Source organism: Panthera tigris, chromosome F3 (genome assembly GCF_018350195.1).
Source record: "Panthera tigris isolate Pti1 chromosome F3, P.tigris_Pti1_mat1.1, whole genome shotgun sequence".
Lineage (NCBI taxonomy): Eukaryota > Metazoa > Chordata > Mammalia > Carnivora > Felidae > Panthera > Panthera tigris.
The window spans coordinates 37278244-37302153 of NC_056678.1; the positions used below are offsets into that span (position 1 = coordinate 37278244).

Below are 23910 nucleotides of genomic sequence, written 5' to 3' on the forward strand. Positions count from 1 at the left end.
TACTTAAATAAATAATCCAGGAACCTTGAAAAGCCTATGCGTATTTAGCTAAAATAGAGAAGAGATAGGGCATTTGATAGTTAAACTGGACGATTTTCTTCATTTTGTTATATAGGTAGAGATGCTAAAATAGATTAGGAGTGTCATGAGGAGCCTAAAAGGCTGTCTTCCTCGGGTGCCTGTTACAACGTCAGCAACAGACAGTGTCTGACTGTAATCGATGCTCAATTACTGTTTACCCCACGACTGATTTAATGAGTGAAAGAGTCCATGAATAAACAAGTGAACAAAAGCACTAGATCATTGGATAAAATTTATAAGCAGTTGGGTTTTGTCTCAAAATAGGATGACAGTTGTGCTCCCCTCCCAACACCCTGTAATTATTCCTCTCATAGCAGTCCAGAGCCTCTTGCATACATTTGGCTAAGCCCTTTCAGAGCAGAAAGCATTTCTGGTTCATCTCTGTTTTCCTAGCAGCTAGTACATTAGTTAAAAAAAAAGAACCCTTTTTCATGAACAACAGCAAAATCTTTTTTCAACATGTAATTATGTACCAAGTGAAAGAAACTAGTCTGAAAAGGTTACAGTCTGAATGACTTCACCTGTATGACATTCTGGAAAAAGCAAAGCGGTGGAGACTATAAAAAGATCGGTGGCTGCCAGGGGTTAATGGGGAGGGAGGGATGAATAGGAGGAACAGAGAGGATGTTTAGGGCCATGAAATATACTGTATGATACTGTAATGTTTGATACATGTCATTATACATTTGTCCAAAACTGTAGAATGTACAACACCAAGGGTGAACCCTAATGAACTTTTGGTGATAACGATGTGTCAGTGTAGGTTCATGAATTGTAACAAAAGTACCACTCTGGTGGGGGTTAGGGAAAGCTATGCATATGTGGGAGCACAGGGGGCTCTAGAGGAAATCTCTGTAACTTTCTTATAATATTGCTGTGAACCTAACACTACTCTAAAAAAAAATAAAAGTTTTTAAAAAAAGTAATGATATGGTGGTAAATTCCCTGCCACTGGAAGTGTTCTTTGTACAAGTTCAATAACTCTCAGGAAGCTCAGCAGATTTTCATGCGTTTAGTTGGCAGGTTGGACAAAATAAGTGTGTGTGTGTGTGTGTGTGTGTGTGTGTGTGTGTGTGTGTGTGTGTACACATTCTGTTTCAAGTTAAAGATACTTTGAAAAAGAAAACAAATGTCAAAGGAGTACTAGATTGAGTGGGACAAGTTTGTATTCTATGAACTGAAGATAATTTTATAGAGTTCCTATCGAAAATTTCAAAATCTTCATTCCCTGACACTTCATATCCTTTTTCCTTGGTTTATTTTTTTTTTGTTTGCCCTTCCTATCTCACATACTGTATATATATATTTTTTATGTTTACCCTGTTTATTACTTTTCTTCCCTGCCAGAACTTTTCTTTGAGTGTAGAGATTATCATCTGTTGGGTCTGCTACTGTATCTCTAGTACACAGAACAGTGCCTAGCATGAAGGGCTCAATAAATACTGGTTGAATGAATGGATGTCTGCGAGCTTACCGTAGGTATTACCTACTTATGTGAAAACAATCAATAATTGTGTGACTATTGTGTGATTGAAAACTTTTCCGATTTTTTTAATTACAGAAGGCCTTAAGACCGGATATGGGCTATAATACATTAGCCAACTTTCGAATAGAAAAGAAAATTGGTCGCGGGCAATTTAGTGAAGTTTATAGAGCAGCCTGTCTCTTGGATGGAGTACCAGTAGCTTTAAAAAAAGTGCAGGTAAGATGATTTTAATTCTATGTAAATCAATGTAAAATTATACTATGTGAATAATAAATACAGGAAAGTATGTCCTAAATGATTGGATAATGACAGTCTTGAGAATGCTAGAAAGGAATAAAAATTATACTTTAAAAGCTTGAATTGAGTGTAGTACACAGTAGAAATTAATTTTTAATTTTAATATTACTTCTAGGCTTTAAAAATTGAGCTGGTTTTGTTCACCTAGGTTCAGTAATGACTGGAATGATCCTAGAAAAGCTTTTACAACTCTAGATTTTAAGAGGCAGATTTGAGTTATCACCACCTGCTCCTAACCGGACATGTAACTAGATGTCACATCCTTGGCTGTGGCTATAGGCCTCACGATAGGAAAGTAGACTTTACAAAATGTATTGCCTGAAGTTAGTAAGTGGCATTCAGGATTAGGGTGGGGTGTTAAATTAATGTGGAGAACCACAGTGGCAGTAAATGAAAGAAAAACGAAGTGAGCTTGATTTACTGGAAAATTACAAAAAGAATGAAGTAGATGCAAACAGAGGATTGATAACCTGTTTGAAATTTTCCATCTTGTGTTTGTATCATTCTGGAAGCAGTTTTGCTCTTCAGTCCTGACTTTTTGTCTTGTTTCCCTCAGATTCGTTTTTCTTGCTCCAGCACCCCTTACAAGTCCTACCCTAAGTCTAGCGTCCTAGTTCCACTGAAATGTACTTGCCAGAGCCCTAGAAGTTTCACTTGTCCTAACGAGTCTAGAAAGTGTAACTTCACTTGCCCTCTGGTCTAGACAGTACTTGTCTTTCTGCCTTAGAGTATGTTTGACATCATTCAGCTTTGCTTCACATTTTTCACATAAGGTAGTTATTGTTCACACTTGCCCATGGACTTCCCATTTGATTCCACAACCCTGATATATCTTTTCTGTGTAGTGACCTGTGAGACCAAAGTTTCCTCTTATTATTTTTTTGTAACTTTGTAACTTCTTTACATATACATACATATATATATGTGTGTGTGTGTATATACATATATATATATATATATATATATGTATGTATGTATGTATATATAAATATTTATTTTGAGAGAGAGAGAGAGAGAGAGAGAGAGAGAAAGAAAGCATGAGCGGGGGAGGGGCAGAGAGAGAGGGAGACACAGAATCTGAAGCAGGCTCCAGGCTCTGAGCTGTCAGCACAGAGCCTGATGTGGGGCTCGAACCCACGAACCGTGAAATCATGACCTGAGCTGAAGTTGGACACTTAGCTGACTGAGCCACCCAGGCACCTCTTTTTTGCAACTTCTTAAAGGATCAGTATACTTGGCAACAGCTATTATAGAGATGAGCAGTTTTCACTTACATTTTTAAGGAAATGTTAAATGTTTATAGAAGACGTTATGTGGCGCATATTAGATATAAAAAAATAATAGAAATGCCCTTGTATACATCACCTGGCTTAAGAAATACAACATTAGAAAAAATTTTTGATCTAGATTTGCTACTCCCTTCCCTCAGAGGTAACCATATCTGGAATTTTGTGTTTTAACATTCCTTTGCTTTTCTTTATAGTTTTCCCCACGTCTGTATAAATATCTAAATAAATTTATTGTTTGCTTTGCATTTTTTGAACTTTAAATAACTATTGTCACCTGTTGGTGCATGTGACTGTTATGTCATGTTCCATTGCTCTTGTTACATGCTGCTTGCTGTTTGGGTTGTTTATAAGTTGTTTACTATTATAAACAATACTTTGTGGTTTTCTTAAGAGCCTTTCCTGGTACACGCATGCCAGTCTTTCTCTTTTGTGTATGCCTGGGAATGGAAATGACGAGCCACAGGGAATGCATGTGGTTGGTTCTCTAAGTTGATACCGGGTTATTTGCCATAGTGGGATGGGTTGACTTTCACCAGCAGCTTATGAGAGTAGCTTATGAGAGTGTTCTTTCTTTTTATATACCACTTACAGCTTAAGAAAAATAGAATATAGAATGCAGATATTAATGTTCACAAAGCAGATGTCTTTGGAAGGACTATTCCCTTACAAAAGAACTCTGACCCATTTTAAAAATGTATTTATTGAATTTCTACTATGCAACTCTAGGCACTGAGAGAAATAAAAGAGAAGGTAGTCATATTATTCCTGCACTCCAGAGGAAAAAGAGTCTTTGTGGAACAATTACATGTGAACCCTGTGGCATGGATTCCTGATTTAAATAGGAGTCTGCAGAATGGAGGTGTCCATTTGAGCGGTGGGTAGAATCAGAACCTGGGCCAGGCTATCAGTGTGAGAGCAGATTGTGGAGAGCACTGAACAGGAATTTGAAGACTAGGAAAGTAAGGATTCACTACAGATTCTCAAATCGAGGGACGATCTTCAAAATTCATTCTTTTCAAAATAAAATTACAACCTTAACACACAGAATGGACTGGAAAGAAGACAGCTGCTGACATGCCGCAGGCCATGAAGGCCGGAGGATAGATGGAGTGAGAAATCATTTGGAGGTCCCTGGAGGCCTCCTTCTCCACCTTCCCACTGATTCTGAGTGTAGAAAAACAGACAAGGCTCCATTCCACCTCTAACGATTGCGTTTTAAATCACAGGATTTCGTCATAAAAAATACTTAGACAAGGAGGGAAGAAAGGAGGAAAAGAGGGAGAGAGGAGGAAAGAACAAAAGCTCTTCTAGTTCTCTCACAGTGCCATCTGAGTTGTTTCTTGTCTGTATTTTTCTTTTGATTAGGAATTTGAAAGGACGATGTGAGTTAATATGGGCAATCATATTTCCATTCAGTATCAGATGCCCCCTCCACCTGTTCCCATTTTGCACCGTGATAAACCTCAGTCAACAGTCTCCTGCCGTGAGGAGTTAGCATTTGTCCCTTTGGGTTATGTTGTTTGTCTCTGCTTTATCAAGTGTTGATATTGTGGCATCTTCTAGTTTAAACGTAACTTCTTTATAGAACAGAGGTGATGTCGTGAAGATATTCCTCGCTTATTTAATTAGGGAATAGTGTCTTAGCCTCTGTGAGGAGAAATGTATTTGCATTTCAGATATGTTATTGATTTTGGTGATGTATTACACTTGTGCTGAACAGTAAATCCCATGCTCCCTCCTTAAAAAATTCTCTGTAGCTTGAAATGAAAATGTTTAAAATATTGTTAACCAGACTGCCTTCCTTTCTGAAGACTCTTAGGCCCTCCTCAAAAACTTCATAGTCAAATACTGACTTTCCTCATGCATCTTGTTATTTTGAGGTGAGGTTACTTGGCTGAAGAGCTGTATTACTGTTCCCAGCTCTGCTAGAACCCTTCCTGAATACTGTGCTCGCTTTTATAATTCACTTTTCTGCTTATAAATCGTTAAGGAGACACGTTAGAGTTACCATCCAGGCTTCATCAGCTTCATTTTCAAAGCATTTCTTTACTTTGTCCCACATAACCAAGTTTTACTTTTTCAAAATCCTTAAAAAAAAAAATAAATAAATAAAGCAATGTCCTAACCTCTGGTGACTTTCCTACAGGTTTGCCTGTTGTCTGTGTGTGGAAAGAAGAGTATACTGAATGCATGTGACTTTGAAATCAGAGATCTGAGAGCCAACAGTATATGACAACATTTACCAATCTTTTTGAAAATGTACTCATATCCCATCATGATTCATTGGCCAAAATTAAGATGGTGCCTTAACTGATGTGACTTTTTTGCAATTCCATCTGCCGAGATGGCTTCCGTCTCTTGCTGTTTCCTTTCTTTGCCGCTTCCCTCACTATTGCTCATTCACTCAGTCCACCTACTGTTGATATATTGATCACCTAGTGTTCGGTGGACAGGGGGGAAGGCCTTGGGAATTTAAGATAAATAACGGGAGTCATGGGATTCGAATAGAAGTGCAACAGAGACCAATCTGAAGTCACAGGATAGGCACCGGCATGGGAGCAGCCTCCAAGAACATGGGTGAGAGGAGGTTGGGAAAAGTCTTCATAGAGGCTGTGAGCTGGGTCTCAGAACCTCAGTTCTTTGTGTTGGGAGACTATCAAAAGAATTGTTTTGATCTGGTACATGAAATCTCTATATCATGCTTCTTAGTTCATTGATTAGAGCTATGTAATTGGAATTGATTTTTATTTTACTAGTCTTACGATAGTACTGTAGTATGAATTTTGGGTCTTACTGTGTCTCAGTCCTTTGATTTTTTGTTACCCTAATTTTCTAATAGTAGGTGAAACATTTTGATCCTTGGTTTGTTAGTGCTTAAGTTCTCTTTGCTTACTCTTAAGTTTTATGTCCAGATAACGCTGTTTTTCTGTGGGACATCCATTGTCATTGACATTCATTAGAATGAATGGAAAGTACTTTTGTGTGGTACTTACAAAGATAAGGTGATAATATGTTTTGTTCAAATTTACCCTTTTGATCCAAGTGATCTCAAAACAACTTCTTGAAGGGACAAATACTCTTTGATATTTACTGCTGTATTTATATTTGATTATTATTATAAAGCATTCATCAAGAATATCACTTTTTAAAGTATATTGATGAACATAACTTTTTTTTTTTTTAACATATGTCAATTTTAGTTTCTAGGTTCTGTATGTTTTCACGTAATTAGAAGTTGGGATTACTTGCATTTAGAAATTTGTGAACAATGATAACTTCTTCCATAATGCATACTGATTATAATGCATTCATAATCTCTACAACTATATATTCAGTCTCTTTCAGTATTCACTGTGATTACTGAATTTCCTGCAGCTTTTATCAGCTTCGTTATTTAATCTCTTTGGATTTCCTGTGAACCTTCCAATAGTTATTTGAACAAATGAAAATTGGAAAGTATTTGTAAGAATAATCTATATATTTTTTTAAATTGAAGAATAATTTAATAATTGATGTGTTTACTTGTTAAGGAGACACAAGCTTTTATCTTAAAAATGAAAGCTTCTTATTTTTATTTATTTGTACTTGCAAGTGAGAAAAAGGCATATAAGAAAAAGAGCAGATTTTTAGTTTTCTTGAAAGTTTAGAGAATAAGGCATTCTAGTTAACAACATTTTGGAGTTATAATGAATTACCATACGTGGCATAAATAGATTATCAACATTGAAATATTTAAATGAGATAATGGACATCGATGAAATAATTTAGTTCTTTGTCCTTTTTTGATGTTTCACAGTGTTTTTTCTTTAGCATCTTATGGTGTCTCAGGGTTGTTATTGTGCTAACCCAAGTTTTGATTGTATGGGTTTATCTTAAAATTTTTAAATGATAAACTCTTCTACTGGCCAAGCCTAGTGAATATATATAGTTGAAGTAACTTTTTATTTATGCTGTTGAAGACTTTTGATATGCTCATTTAATATTTATCAAGGACTTACTATATGGCAGGCACTGGATTTGACAGTGGGATACAGCTGAGTTCAACATTTTTGTTGAGAGGGGGTGGATAGACAGTAAGGCAAATAATTATAGGTAAGAAGGAAATGACGCATCAGGCTCTGTGCTGACAGCTCAGAGACTGGAGCCTGCTTCCGATTCTGTATCTCCATCTCTCTGCCCCTCCCCCACTTGCACTCTGTCTGTGTTTTTCTCAAAAATAAGCAAACATTAAAAAAAAAATATATATATATATATACATATATATATACATATATATATATACATATATATATATATATATATATATATGTATATATATATATAAGAGTGTGTACTCCCAGAAGACACAAGAGGTGAGTTTTAAGAAGCTGCAGGTGTTGAAGCAACAGATTATTCTACACAGGTGTCAGTATGAAAGTCAAAGGATGCTATTACAGGCAGAGAAGGAAGGCTGTTTGGGGAGAAATGGGGCAACTGGTAAAAAAAAGCCTCAAAGGAAGCAGAGATGAAAAATCCATCCAGCGCACAGGTAGAGTTAAGACCAGATGAATTAGAACAGCTATGCAGTTTGTGAAAGCAAAGCAGACAGCAAAGACTTTGTGTCAAACAGGAGATGGCATTTTCCACCGAGCATGGTGGAAAATACACCAAGTGCATACACCAAGAGGCAGCAGCTTCCGAGTAGTCATTTTTAACTTCCACTGTGGACATTGTAATCGCGTATCTGCTGATCTGTGGTTCTTCCTATACTGTGCTTAAAATGCATTCAAATGGGAAGTGTAAGAGAGTACAACATGTCCAAGAGTAAGGGGAACTCCAAGCAAAACTCCAAGAAATACCCTGAACCCTTCCATGCCATGGGACATGGAACAATGATAACATGTGAATAGAGAAATGAAGTCATACACAGTGGAAATTAACCATGACTGGGAATTAGCAAGACAGAGAGAGATTCTAAAGTGGAGGCATCTGTATTGCTCAAATAGCTGACAAAGGTCCAAGAGAGTTAACAACTGAGATCAGACCTTGAATAAGAGGTCTGAAGAAAATGAAATGATGAATGCATGGTAATCAAGATGAGGTCAAAGAACAACTTTTGTTGGAAACAGGGGATGGAAGAGAAGTGGGAATTTAACTACAGAAGGAGTAAGGTAAGTGCAGGGTAAGCGATGGACCGAGAGGGCTGACTGAGTGCCATGGAGTGAGGCATGGTCTCAAAAGAGTCAACATGGTACCAAGCAATGGACATGAGATCATGACCTGAGCCGAAGTTGGATGCTTAACTGAGCCACCCAGGCACCCCTGGGATTACACACTCTTGATTCTTCTCCCTCTCTGGGTATCCCTTTTCTGTCCCCTTCAATGGCTTTTCTTTTCCTAACTCTTTATGGGGCACAGTTATAATTTTGGATCCTTTGGTTCTTCTATAGCCACATTCTCATTCACAGCTTCCAACATACCTTCGTAGGGTAGCTTCTTAATCTATACAGGCCCTGACTAAGTTTTGCTGAGCTTTAGTCTCAGAATAAATTTAGAATAATTTAGAATAATATTAGAATAAAAGTGAATTTCCTGTGATAATTTTTAGAGTTTTGTTTTGTTTTGTTTTTGTTTTTAATTTTGAGGAAACCTATCAAACAGGGCTTCCTGATGGACTCCTCGAGGTTGGATCACTGCTAGCCTGTTGAGTTAAAAGGCATTTCTTTGGAAACAAAAGTTTTTAATAGTCAAAGAGTAATTAGTGACACTCACAGGTGTCTAGTTCTATACCACCATTTGCCAGGACCTTAAGGAATCCACAAGAAAGAAATTGAGGCCTGTCTTATAATTTGCAGTTCAAACATGTTGATGCATTAAGAGAGAAAGGATGACAGAAGCTAGATCCTAGGCCTTGGTGTTATAAAGAGAGCAAGTTTCTGGCATCAGTGTAGAACTCTTCCTGCACTCACCTTGCTTAATGCTTTGCCCCTCCTCCTCCATCCCAATCTCTCCACCCTTTAAGTGCCTCTGTGTTTAGTCAGGGAAGTGCTGGTGGTAGAGACCTTAATTATTTGGACGTTAACTTGTTCAATGATTGTGGTTTATATCTAGAGAGTTCACAGCCCTCGTGCTGTGGATTGTTTTACTCTCCCACCCCCACCCCCCACTCATCCTCTACCCCTTCAAATAAGAGAGACAGGCTCTGGAAGGGAAAGTCTGAGCTACCCAAGCACCCTGCGATTACACAATCTTGATTCTCCTCCCTCTCCAGGTATCCCTTTTCTGTCCCTTTCAATGGCTTTTCTTTTCCTAACCCTTTATGGGGCACTTTCCACAGTTATAATTTTGGATCCTTCGGTTCTCCTGTAGCCACATTCTCATTCACAGCTTCCAATGTACCTTTGTACACCTTCAAATAAGAGAGACCGGCTCTGGAAGGGAAAGTCTGCCTACCAGTAAACAAGTAAGAGAACCAGAAATGTACAGGCTGATAATAAAAATATTCCTTAAAGCTCCTCTCCCCTCACTCCAACAATGGTTAGGGAATGGTCTGTACAGCCACTGGTCAGTTGGAATAAGGGATGGAAGCATCACTATGGCACCAGGTAAAGAAGGCAAGAACACTGGGATGAAGAAAGGCATAATCCAGGGGTGACTGAAGTTTTGTCATATGGAGTACAGTGACTCAATTTAGGGACAGTTCAGTTCATTTAGTCATGCTCTATAAAGCTGGGGAGGCCTAGGGAATATTTGGGTAAGATTTTTATTTATGTAATATCTATTTAAAGTGAGATATACCAGGTTTTTCAAGCTTCCTTAGTATATAATTTTTAAGTACTTTCATTGCTACATTTTAAGTGTTTTTTTTTTTTTTTTTCCCTAACAAATTGACATATGCCTTTTCAAGGACATTTCTGTTAAGTTACTTGAAGGTCCTCTTTTTCCTCTTAAAGATATCCGGTGTTATCCTTTTCAGTTTCATCAGTCATGAGGAATTTTTGGCAAAATTTGAAGATGACAAAAGAAAACTTTTAAAAATGATTCAGAAAGTACTGAGAATTTATTAGCCAGTACTTGCCTAAACACTGTTAGTAACTTTGCTCTTACCAAGTGTACTAAAAACCCAAAGAAACTTGAGTAGAGCTCAAAAAGATGGCTTCTGGAGCAAAGCTTGTAAATATCCTATGAAAGCTATTTTTACAAACTCTAGATTTTGTTTTTCCTTGTGTGTTGTCTTTTCTTGCTCATGAAATCAGACAGTCTTGAATCTATGTCTGGGAATGATTTGATCTAAATCTCCAGTTTTTATTTTTGTCTTGGCTTGCTGGCTGAGAGAAAAAGAAAGATAAGATACTAATGAATTTCTGATTAAATGTATTTATAAATGTATTTGGTTCAGATTTTAGTTTTGCCTCAAATGTGCCAGCCATGCTTATCTCTCAGTGAATAAGGAAAGACTTTGATATTATTGAAAATTCAGTTAAAAATAAAAGTTAATTTGTAGTACTAAATTAGTTATAATTTGAATTAGAAATTCATGATTTCTGTGGAGCACACTTCCATCTTGCTATGTTGTGTCTATTTGGAGTTTCCTAAAGCACTTGGACACATCTTTTTCTCATCTCATTCACTAGCTTTGCCTTTTAAGTATTTTTCCCATCATAGATACATTGATTATTGGGAGGTTAGATTTATACATGTCTCCAAGTTTATGATTTTCTTCATTTTAATTACTAGTACCAGAATGAACCTTTCTCTTTTTCATTAAAAAAAAAAGTTTTCAGGAATTCCTTTAAAATCTAAGACATTTAACATTTTGTATTTCCCTGCATTTCTTTCAATTATATCAAGTCCATTGTGACTAGGAGGTCCTAAGAATGGCATTAGCATTCATGATTTGGTGAGAATCAGTTATTTCTCTTGCCATTTTGATTTTTAACCATAAATAGTCTCTCTGTGTATATTTCATAACTATACTAATATCAAGTTCAAAATTTTGTTTACATTAATATTTATTATTTAACTTGTTACATAAGTAATATCAATTTTTCTGCCATCATTTGGCAATTTGAGGAATGTGTGCCTTTTTATATGAAATTGCTGAGTGTAGAGATGCTTGGGTGGCTCATTTGGTTAAGTGTCCAACCCTTGATTTCAGCTCAGGTCGTGATCTCATGGTTTGTGGGATCGAGCCCCATGTAGGGCTCTGTGCTGACAGCTTGGAGCCTGCTTAGGATTCTTTCTCTCCCTTCCTCTTTGCCCCTCCCCCACTAGCTTGCTCTCCCTCTCTCTTTCTCGCTCAAAAATAAATTAATTAAAAAGAAGAAATTGCTAAGTATGAAGCAATTTAATGAAGCAAAAGTAATGAACTTTTGATTTTACTTATTTCTATAAGAAATCTTTCTTTTTTTAAAAAAATATATTTTATTATTTTTTAATTTAATTTATTTTTTTTTTCAATTTACATTCAAGTAAGTTATCATATAGTGCAACAATGATTTCAGGAGTAGATTCCTTAATGCCCCTTACCCATTTACCCCATCCCCTCCTTGCCACAACCCTTCCAGTAACCCTCTGTTTGTTCTCCATGTTTAAGAGTCTCTTATGTTTTCTCTCCCTCCCTGTTTTTATATTATTTTTGCTTCCCTTCCCTTATGTTCATCTGTTTTGTATCTTAAAGTCCTCATATGGTGAAGTCATATGTGTTGGTTTTCATGTGTTGGTTGGCCATCTGGATGTCTTCTTCGGAGAAGTGTCTATTCATGTCTTTTGCCCATTTCTTCACTGGATTATTTGTTTTTTGGGTGTCGAGTTTGATAAGTTCTCTATAGATTTTGGATACTAACCCTTTATCTGATATGTGGTTTGCAGATATCTTCTCCCATTCCGTTGGTTGCCTTTTAGTTTTGCTGATTGTTCCCTTCGTGGTGCAGAAGCTTTTTATTTTGATAAGGTCCCAGTGGTTTATTTTTGCTTTTGTTTCCCTTCCTTCTGGTGATGTGTTGAATAAGAAGTTGCTGCAGCCAGGGTCAAAGAGGTTTTTGTCTGCTTTCTCCTCGAGGATTTTGGTGGCTTCCTGTCTTATATTTAGGCCTTTCATCCATTTTGAGTTTATTTTTGTGTATGGTATAAGAAAGTGGTCCAGGTTCATTTTTCTGCATGTCGCTGTCCAGTTTTCCCAGCACCACTTGCTGAAGAGACTGTCTTTATTTCATTGGATATTCTTTCTTGCTTTGTCAAAGATTAGTTAGCCATACGTTTGTGGGTCCATTTCTGGGTTCTCTATTCTGTTCCATTGATCTGAGTGTCTATTCTTGTGCCAGTACCATACTGTCTTGATGATTACAGCTTTGTAATACAGCTTGAAGTCTGTCTATAAGAAACCTTTCTGAAGTATTCTGCTTTCCTGCACATATAATCCCTGCCAGACATACTCCATCCCCTTGAGGGTCTCACATCACTTTGTACAAGTAGTGCTGAGTAGATTGTGTGTTCATTTCCTTTGTTCCAGGTTGCATTCTGCATCTGGCAGTGTGCATCTTTAGGACTGCAAACTTGTTTTCTTGTTTGTATCCACGGTAAAATCTAGTAAGTTGACAACACAGTTTTGTGAATGAAAGAAAGCAAGAATGAGCCAATTTATTTATGTTAATTGTCTTTATGTGTAGTGCAGTTCTTAGCTATTTCACATTAAAACTTGAAAAACATAAATTTGATATTAAAACTTTTCATTAGAAAATAAATAAATAAAAATAAATAAAGTTGAAGACTATGTAGAAATATGAGAAGTATTTTGCTGTAAGTCAGGTGAAAAAGCATATATAATGCATACTGCCTCTGTTTTCACTATCTAAAACACACATACATTTGTACAAGAAATGGAAGAGTGAGCACAAGCTAAAATTCTTTAAGAAAGTGATTTTGCCAATTTTTTGTTTAAAATTTTTATTTATATTTTCCTTAATTTTTTTTACTTAAGGGAAAATTAGAACTACATGCATGTTTGGATGTTAAAAATGATAGTAAGCAAACATTTCCTCTTATAAGTTGTATTTATTCCCCCATATTCTGTATTTTCTTTTATGCCTTAGATATCTGTTATTTCTGGCTAGCAGAATCTTAACAATTTTTTCAAAGTTCAGCTTTAATGTTACCCACTCCTCACATGGTGATTCCTTCTTTAGATTTTTTTTTTAATGTTTTTATTTATTTTTGAGACAGAGAGAGACAGAGCATGAGCAGGGGAGGGGCCGAGAGAGAGGGAGACACAGAATCTGAAGCAGGCTCCAGGCTCCGAGCTGTCAGCACAGAGCCCGACATGGGGCTCAAACTCACTTAGTGTGAGATCATGACCTGAGCTGAAGTCGGACGCTCAACCAACTGAGCCACCCAGGTGCCCTGGAGATTCTTTCTTTAGATTTCTCATACTGCACTTTGCACACACATGTATTTTAGTACTTATTAGTTAGTTGTATATGTATTGGACTTCGCAAGAGTCTAGGCTATTCACGAAAACAGACTCCAGAGCTGGAACGATCTGGATTCAAGTGCTTGTTCTGTCACTTACTAATTTTACAACCATAAGCATATATTTAACCTCTCTGAGTCTCAGTCCTTTTTCTAAATTGAAGCCAGTACTACCTACCTTATAGGAACATGGTAAAGATTGTAGCAGCATATATAAGAGGCTACACCCTCTAGTAGGTGTTCAATAATTTCTGCTGGAGTCAAAAAGACTTGGATCATGACTGCCACTCCTTTCAGGTTATATACCTACTTTTCCTGGAACATATTGGCAGTCTGAATCAGGAGGACTTGGTCAAGTTGATGACTATAAATGTCATTAAAGTTGTTTTGTTATATGACTAGGGTTTTTGTTTTTTTTTTTCCTTTAGAGAGAGAGAGAGAGCATGCAATGGGGGAGATGGGCAGGAGAAGGGGGGGGTGGGGAGAGAGAGAGAGAGAGAGAGACAGACAGACAGAGAACCTCAAGCAGGCTCCATGCTCAGCATGAAGCTGGATGTGGGGCTTGATATCATGACCCTGAGCTGAAAGCAAGAGTTGGATGCTCAACCAATTTAGCCACCCAGGCACCCCTATGATTAGGGTTTTAACCAGCTTGTCGTCATGACTTATCCAGATATATTCTCCAATATTTAGCATATTGCTTATTTGTTTATTTATTTGTTTATTTATTTATTTATTTATTTTCCACACACTTAGAGCACTGATAGCGTTGTTTTCAGACACATCCTAATATCCATTTTATTATATTATATATTTTTATACTTTTCACATTAGACCCATATTTCTCAACCTTTTACTCATTATTACCCCCAGGAGCCTTTTTAGATAGTTTTTCCTAATTGCTCCTCTCCCTTAGGAAATTTTAATTCCACAGATAAGAGTAGATCTGTTTATGTGTTGTATGTATATCTGTGACATACTGTTAAAAAGGACAAGATTTTGTCACTGCTCTTTCCAAAGAAACAGTTTGGAGTGATAGCTTCCCTGTCACGGTGTGCATTTGACTTTTTAGACATGATTTGATTGTGTAGATTAATCATTCAGAGCCGGTGTTATATAGTTGGAAAACTCTGAGAGTAAATTCTGGCTGCTCCGTTAATTAGCTGTGTGAACTTTTGTCAGTTTCTTACGCTTTCTAAACCTACTTTCCCTCATCTATAAGATGGAAATATTGTCTTCTTAAGGATTAAACGAAAATTAAATGAGGTAGTTAATGTAGTTAATGTAATATGTTTAACACATATTAATTGTTCAATACATGTTAGCTCTTACTTTATTATGATCACAACATCCATTCTGTTTCATTTGAACCTAAGGCTTGAAATGTCTAGTGGTTCTCTTTTCTCATTGTTATTTTTTAAATTTGTTTGAAACGTTATTTATTTTGAGCAGGGGTGGGGGGGTGGGCAGAGAGAGAGGGAGAGAGAGAATCCCAAGCAGACTCCACACTGTTAGCACAGAGCCCAATGTGGGGCTCGATTCCATGAATCATGAGATCATGACTTGAGCCAATATCAAGAGTCAGATGCTCAATTGACTGAGCCACCTAGTCACCCTTCTTTTCTCAGTTTTAATACTCACTGCCTGTGGAGGGAAAATGTAAACTCTGGAGGTAACATGAGATAAAATACCTACAGTTTTTCAAAGCTCCTAAAATGCTAATCGGGAAGAAAATTTCTTAGTAGGTGTATAAACTATATGTAAAGTATTATAATGAATTTATGTGGTGTCTTGAACCATAGATTATTAGTTTATTCTTGAACCATAGATTATTAGTTTATTAAATAATTCTGGATTCTATTTTTAGATATTTGATTTAATGGATTCCAAAGCACGTGCTGATTGTATCAAAGAAATTGATCTCCTTAAGGTAAATAAATGAACTATTGACTATTTTTAACATAGCTGAGCCTGTTGATAAAAGTGATTTATAAAAATACTGCACTTATAAGGAAAAAGATTTTTAAGACTTAACTTAGGCCGCATTGGTTTTAAGCAACATGATGTAAATTTGTATCTCACTATATGGAAGAATGTAGTTACCTTTTGGATTCATCATAAAATAATTTAATTGGGACATTTGGTAAAATTAGCTCCCCCCACTCCCCACCCCCCTGCTTTTCAAACTAGGAAATAAAATGAGCATAAAACATTGAAGAAATTTTTTCTTGACCATCCCAATTAGACGTATTCTAAAGGTTAAGTAACATAAATGTGTATTGGTATTATCCAAAGTTCAAGATATAATATAGATGTATATCTCAAGATGTAATATATTGAGAATGTGGACTGATCCAACTGGGTACATGGTTTTTATAATATTTCTGTAACATTTTCCCAGATTTAGAGAGGGTGATGTAAAGAGTATGTCAGAATTAGCTTTTCAGTTTCTTATCCACTCAAAGAATGCGACTGAAATTTCAGTTATCTCTAAACTGCTTTTATTCTAGTGAAATTTCCTTGAGGAATGATGTAGCTTGTGTTCTGTTTTCAGCTACTAGATAAGACTTGGATGTTTTTATGCCATACATTTTTGTTTGTGCCTAACATGAATCAGATTTATCAAAAAAGATAAGAGTAAGATCAAAATGAACCACACGTTCCATCTGTTCTGTTAGTTGTAGTTATTTCCTGGGCCATGAAGCAACTGCTTTAAAAATAAATATAAATTGTTATAGAGAAGTATTATAGAAGATGTGGAGGAAAACCGTGTAAGTAGAAAGAAGAAAATCATGTATATACCATCTGGGAGAATTCTTGAATAATTTTCTTTGAGAAACTATTTGTCTTATGTTATCTTGTTTAAAGATTGAACAAAAAGATTGTACAAAAGGATTGTCCTTTTGTATAGACTGATGTGTATATTTTTGCAAGGTCAAATTTTTCTTAGGATCATTTAATGACTCAACCCCATAGGTAAACTTATATCATTTGATGTAAAAATTATATTTAGATACAGTCGATGTCCTTTTATTTTGTTTTGTTTTAAACCACTGGTTATAGTTACATAAGGATCAGGCCAACTTCAAAACCGGAGTAGGGATACTTTATTTACCACCGAGCACCCGTAATGACAGTTCCCATTTTGAAGATACAATTTTTAGCAATTGGTGCTTTAATGATGTCATTCATTTATATATTTTTTTCAATATATGAAATTTATTATCAAATTGGTTTCCATACAACACCCAGTGCTCATCCCAAAAGGTGCCCTCCTCAATACCCATCACCCACCCTCCCCTTCATTTATATTTATATATTTATTGAACATAGTAATATGTACTTTCAAAGTTTCTAAAAGTTTTCAAACTTTCTATTATTTCTAATAAGGAATATCAAAATAAACTGGTATCTACTTTTAATAATTACAATACATGTTTCAAAATTCACTGGCTTAAAGAAAAATATACATGATGTCTTGTTAAGATTTCTAGCTTAAAAATGAAATGCAATAACTAAGTTTATTCTTCAGTTAGGAAACTATAAGTGATTCTTGATAATTTACAATTGAAAAACTTTTCTGGTGCCTGTTTGTTTGTTTGTTTTTGTTTGTATGTTTTTCCATCAGCAACTCAACCATCCAAATGTAATTAAATATTATGCATCATTCATTGAAGATAATGAACTTAACATAGTTTTGGAATTAGCTGATGCTGGTGATCTATCCAGAATGATAAAGGTAAGGGTTTGTTTTGTTTTTTGTAAACTAAATATTTATTTTTTCTGATAAAAATTGTCTGTTAAACATACAGGTATATCAGATACTTTAAAGACCTCATTGTCATACTTTAACATATGATAGATATGTAGTGAATGACAGATCGTAGTGATGATTATGATTTTGAAGCTGGTTTATCTGGTGACGTTTACACTTCAACTGAGGTGTGTGAACACTCTGAAACCAACTTGGAAATAGACCAACAGATTTGTCTTCTGTAAGCTGAAGTTAAAATTTTGCAGCTTGATTTCTCTGAACAGACCACCCTTGATCCTGTATCTGTAGATATCAGGCAAAGGGTAACAGAAAGGGATTCTAGAGAATCTGGACCTGTTCCTAGGAGGGATTCATCAAAGAATAAAATGGGCTTTGCATTCAGACCTTGCACATCAAACCCTGATTCAACCACTTAAAAGTTTATTTAACTTTCTTTTCTAAGAGCATATAAATTGGTTTAAGTTCAGTTACAAGTTATAGAAACCCTCAAATTACAGTGTCCTAAACACTGCTTGTCCTTAGGCAAGTTACTTTCGTGTACCACAGTTTCTCAAAAACAAAATAATAATAGAACCTACTTCATAGGATTGTTGTTAATGATTAATTGATATTTATTCAGAGATAAGAACTGTGTCTCACACATAGTAAGGCTATGCAAATGGGAGCTAGTGCTGTATTATTATTGTTGTTAATTATATTTTTCTGTTACATAAAATTCTGGGGCTAATAGGGCAGCTCTGATCTATCAAACTCTCAGAAACCAAGCCTATTTATAGCTGATAAAGTCCCCTTTTGCCGGCATGTAAGGATATAGGATATTTGCTAGCTGTATCTTTTTTTTTTTTTTATTTTTTTAAACATTTATTTTTGAGACAGAGAGAGACCATGAACAGGGGAGGGTCAGAGAAAGAGGGAGACACAGAATCTGAAACAGGCTCTAGGCTCTGAGCTGTCAGCACAGAGCCCGACGCGGGGCTCGAACCCACGGACCGTGAGATCATGACCTGAGCCAAAGTCGGACGCTTAACCGACTGAGCCACCCAGGCGCCCCTTGCTAGCTGTATCTTGAGGTACATTGCTGGATACTGCCACACAGCATTTTTAGCTTCATCCCAGTGGCCAAAATTTGGTCTTATGAACATGTGTAGCTGCAAGGGAGGCTGGAATATATAGTCGTCATTTGGCTGGTCATGTGCCAGCTAAACTTCTACTATTCAGGAAGACATGTTGAACAGAGTGGAAATCAATGAAGACCAACTAAATGAGAAAAGCAAGGCTCTTTATTCTGAGCTTGCTATAGCACGCAAGGGAGTCAACCATTGTCACTGACATTTTACTAGAGATTCATAGGCAGGCAGAGGAATTAGAAAATCTTTATAATGGGAAAAATAAGCCTTTAGGTATGACCTGATTAGAGGCTGCTGGCCTGAAGGAGCTATAGGTGAGCTACTCAGAAGTGAGGCATATCATCTGGCTTTCTCTGGTTCGTCCTAAGTTGGAAGCAGGAACAAAAATTAGGGAAGCTGTCAGTTATTAATCAAGTCCTGGGCATTTGGGGCTGATTGTTACAGAGTTACTGTTCGGCTTCCTGGATTGTCACTAGAGACAGCAGTCTGGCTTCCTGCATGTCTGACATAGAAGGCTGGCGTCCTGGGTTGTTTGTTATGGATAAAAGGTTTCCTGGTCAGGTTGCTGAAGGTTGTGGTTCAAAGTTCTATTTTTATATGATCTGGCCATTGACTGTATATTTGGTCAACAGATATTGGAGCGCAGCTAGTAATCTCTGCCACATGGAGTTCTTAAAAACAATGTTGCTTTATATGCATTACCATATTTACTCTTCACAAGGACTCTGGCAGGTAAATTTGACACTTAGAGAAGACAGTCATCATCACTAGTAAATAGAAGGACTAGTGTGTGAAATTAAGTTTGTCTTCTGATACAAAATTACATGTGTTTTCCCTTAATGGCCCTTAGAGATTTTTGTATCACAGAACTCCTTTGAAAAATCAGATGAAAACCCTTGACCTTCTCCCCAGAAGATGTTAATGCACACAAAATCTGCATTCCATCACAAAGCCTGCACAGATTTTCTGATCAAGGCACTCACCAGTTCTCTAGCAGTAGTTAGGATCCCTCGTCTCCAGTGGAAGGTCAGTGTCAGCCACTTACACTCTCCTCTTGCTTAACTTCTCTTAGGATTAGTTTCCTCATTCATAAGATGGAGGCAGTTTTGAGGTTGCTTTCTAAATTATAAAAATACTGCATAACAGGGAGGTAATATTTTTTATTATCACAGAATGCTATCAAACTGACTCTGTTTCAAGTCCCATGGTTTGAGTGACTCACTTCTAATCGGTTATCTGATTTTCTCTTTTAGGGACTTCCCACCACTAGCACAAACTGTCTTTGCAAATTAATGAACAATTAAAAAAAATTGTGGTTTTAATTTTAAAAAGAAATACAAACACACAAACGCCAAATCTGCAAAACAGCTATCAAGATGAGACCCATAAAAGCAAATGTAAATAGTCCTTATAAGAGAGACAATTAATATAAAATTCTTGGCTTAAACTCTAAGTGCAAGAGTTATTTAAGTATTTATAGTGGGAAGCAAAGAGGGCAAATCTTTATTGGGCAAATACCAACCAAAGGCAGATAAAAAAATGTACAGTTTTCAGTTGTCAGGTTTTGCCCCTGCTGAGAGATCGATGATTTGGGGTTTTGATTGTGCTCTAGAGATTTTTGCCCTTTTTCAGTTTAGTTTTTTTTCTTTGCTACTGCTACTCCACACATACAGGTCGCTGTCCCTGACCCATTGCCAAGGCATGCCTGAGCCCATAACATTTACCTTGGAAGAATTCTCCTGTCCTTTCACCACTTGAGAAAACTAGTGCACAATCAGAGTACCTTATAGAAGAAGCCCTGTTACCTGTGTCTTTAGCAGATTCAGATTTCTTAGGCCACTGAGGGAGGAAAAATTTGCCGGTGTGTTTTTATATTTATTGTGATGATGAACTCAGCTCTCTTACTTAAATGGATCTTGCCTTCAGTTGACTTTTTCAGAGAGTTGTTTTATCAGCTGACCCAGTGGAATGTAGTAAGATCGATTCTGTGTTTGGTAATGAATAGTAACATACAGTTATAGAATCGATAACTATCCTCTTGAAGTATCCTTGGGGCCTCTGACTAAAATTTGAACATATCTATCATGTAAAATAGTACTTAGGAAACTTTTTTTAAAAATAAAAGATACCAACTGATTGCTAGTAAGTTATAAGTTTATAGAGCAATTTATTGTACTTCGATAGAACTGAGGTAGTTTTCTAGAGAATTGGGATATCATTCTTCCTTCCTGTCTAATAGACATTATATAAGCCTTTAATGACCCTATCCTTTACTGTAGGTACCATTAGTCTGTCTCACCAAGGTAGAAGGATTCTGGGTCAGATTTCCCAGATCATCTTGGAGACCTTCTAAAGGTTGAAAGTTATATTGTCAAACCTATAGATCTTTAGAATAGTCTCAGCATAATGGCCACACTAGAAAGGTATTCCAATGTCCATAACAGAAAGTTTGACCAAGGAGTTTCACATGAGTAGGATATTTTTATATCTGGTTACATTTATGTATGTTTTTTATGATAAAGAAGGACAATAAAGAGGCGAGAGGTGCTGCTATTTTAAGTAAGACGATGAAAGAAAACACTACTGACTTAAGTCTTACACCCCCACCTCCACCTGCCTTTCCCTCCATACTGCCCTGGTTCTGTTTTTTCCCTTTGCAGACAGACACTCCTGACCCTGTTTCCAACACCACAAGAAATGGCTCTTGAGTGACCTCTGTCATTAAATCCAGTGGACTTCAACCAGTGTTCATTCTGCTTGATGTCTCAGCTGCACGTGGCTCTGTTGTTCCTATGCTTCTTCTTAAAAGACTCCCCCACTGGCTTGTTGAGTCCCATAGTGCCTTGGTTTCCTTCCTGCCTCTCTGGAGACTCTGATTCTTCTTAACTGACACGTTCTCATCTCTTGGCCTTTAATGACGGAGTTTTAAAAGTTTCAGTCCTGACTTTTTTTTTCCTTTCCGCTTTATACTTTCCTCATAGTTGATGTCATTCGTGCCTGTGGATTCAGTTACTTTCTGTACACCGTTGATTTCTAACTTTTTGTCTTTAGTCTGGAGCTGTCTTTCAGTTCTGAACTCACGTTAACTCAACACGTCTGTAAAGAAATTCACGATCGTCCTCACAGACTACCCTCCTCCTCCAATGCTAACTTGATACTCGGTACCAGTCTGCCCAGTTGTGCATGCTAGAGCCCAGGACTCTTCTTTGGCACTTCTTTTTTTTTTCCCTTCTTTGACACTTCTGTCCCTCACCAAGTTCAGTTTTTTCTTTTAAATGTCTTTCAAATTTTCCACCCTGCTCTACTTCCATTTGTCTCCCTGTAGTATAAAGTAGCTTCATCTGTCACCTGTAGGGCAGCAACTTATTAACTAATCTTCCAGCTCCCGGCACCATTTCTCTAATCTGTTTCTCCATCGGTCTGTAAGACAAGCGAGAAGGGAAGAAAGAAAAGAAAAACCTCTGTTTTTAAATCCTTCTTGTGTTTCCCATTGAGGGTGAAAATGCTTGTCAAGATTTACTAGACCTGGGTGATCCAGAGTACAAGCTCTGAGAGGGAGGAATCTTTGTTTTGTGCCCGCACATATCCCTAGTGTCTAGGACAGCTCCCTGCACAGAGTAGGTGCTCAGCAAGTATCTGCTGTAGAAGGTGTAGACACCTTCAGTTTCCGGGGAGGTGCCTGGCTGATAGTAGCAACTCAATAAATATGTTGAATGAATGAATACATAAAAGGTGGTTATTTTCTTTCTCTTTCCTTCCTCCTGATTCTCTTACCTGTGTTACACTTCTCTGCTCCAGGGACCAGTAGGTGAACCTGGGTGGTTGTACAACAATCACAGCCGTTTCTTGCTGCTTCGCACTCCGGTCTCAAGGGGACTTGCTAAGCTATTGAGTGGTATGCTGCCATGAGAGAAGACAGTGTCCTGATGTGATACAGGAAGGGTTTTGGTTTTGTTTGTTTTTTTTTCCCCTAAGAAATTCAGAAATTCTTTTCTAAACACTTAATTGTGCTATAAGCTGTCTTTATAGAAGAGACTTCGTTAGGAAAAAAATCATAAGGAACTTCTTTTACGAAAGAACATGACTAGGACTTAAAGCTTTACAAAGGACAGCAGTAGATACTGGAATTTTAAGAAAATTATTCATTTCTTTCTAGTGAGTAATACGGTAAATCAGGACATCACAACAATATATTTCACTGTCTCAAGTCTTCAGCTTAATTGGGGTAGAAGAGGAAATATAGCTCCTGGTCTGTATTCCAGAAATGAACCTCTGGATAGCATTGCATCAAAGAATTTTACAAGTAAATAATTAATTGGTTTAGAGCAAGCTGACAAATATAATTAAGCAATTTATAGTTGAAATATTCAGTATTTCTCTAATTAGTGACAAAGGAATACCTGAGGCTGTGGTCAGATGAAATACTTCCCAGATGAGTTTTAGGATAAAAGGAAATCTAGGATTTTTTTCATCATATATTTCTTTATCATCAGTAATCAGAATTTTAAAGGAAAATAGGCTCTCAGATTTCAGTTTATCGAGTTGTGATTTATATGCTGCATATTTTCTTTATCAGACCAGTAGATGCTCCATTTTGCACTATGCCTTATTAATACTGTTTATTTCACTCTTTGAATGTCAAGAGACATATTTGGTGATGGAGACTTAGTGTAGAGAAGATGAGAGACTAATCTCAAAGATATAAACAAGAGCTGTGTTTATTGCAGCTTGTCACTAGAAATATTGTTAAAATGCTTAAGTTTTTATAGCCCATTTTTGCAACATATAGTTTATTCATTGAACTATTTATAATTTCTTATATTTAGAATTACCTCTTAGAAAGTCAGTTTGAGGTGGAAGAAAATATAAGTGCATATCTTTAACATTATATTTGTAAAAACCTTTATTTTGCTAAAATATCAATAAAACACAATATAACCCAATGTAATAAATCTCTTGGTGGGGGGGGGGGCGGGGGGGGACTTAGAACTCTGTTATCTGCCAGGAGATTTTCATACCATGCCACACTGGCTAAGAAGTAAGTCAAGATTAAAAAAGAAAAGTCAGTATTTACTTGGGAATTATTTTTTAGCGAAATATGGATGACTAATTTAAATGGAGATCTATTTTGTGCCAAGAGTTTGATACAATTCCAAATAATTAGTGAAGTCTATATCTTCTTTTTTCCCCCAGTTTTATTGAGATATGATTAACATACATCACTGTGTAAGTGTAAGGTACACAGCATTATGGTTTGATTTACATATACTATGTAATGATTACCACACTAAGTTTAGTTAAGATCTGTCATCTCGAGTAGATACAATAGAAAGAAAAAAAAATTTTCCTTTACAATGAGAATTCTTAAGATTTACTCTCACAACAACTTTTCTGTATATCGGTCAGCAG

At 36.6% G+C, this 23910-nt stretch overlaps 1 protein-coding gene across 2 annotated transcripts in view; it reads left to right on the top strand.

Moving 5' to 3' along the window:
* The window catches only part of NEK7 (NIMA related kinase 7), a 160510-nt gene that overhangs the window by 86071 nt on the left and 50529 nt on the right, over positions 1–23910 (top strand). For both annotated transcript variants that reach the window (XM_042976374.1, XM_042976377.1), the window contains exons 3-5: positions 1643–1783; positions 15467–15529; positions 17228–17338. In XM_042976374.1, coding sequence (XP_042832308.1) covers positions 1643–1783; positions 15467–15529; positions 17228–17338 — 315 coding nt within the window. The remainder of the gene's footprint in view (positions 1–1642; positions 1784–15466; positions 15530–17227; positions 17339–23910) is intronic.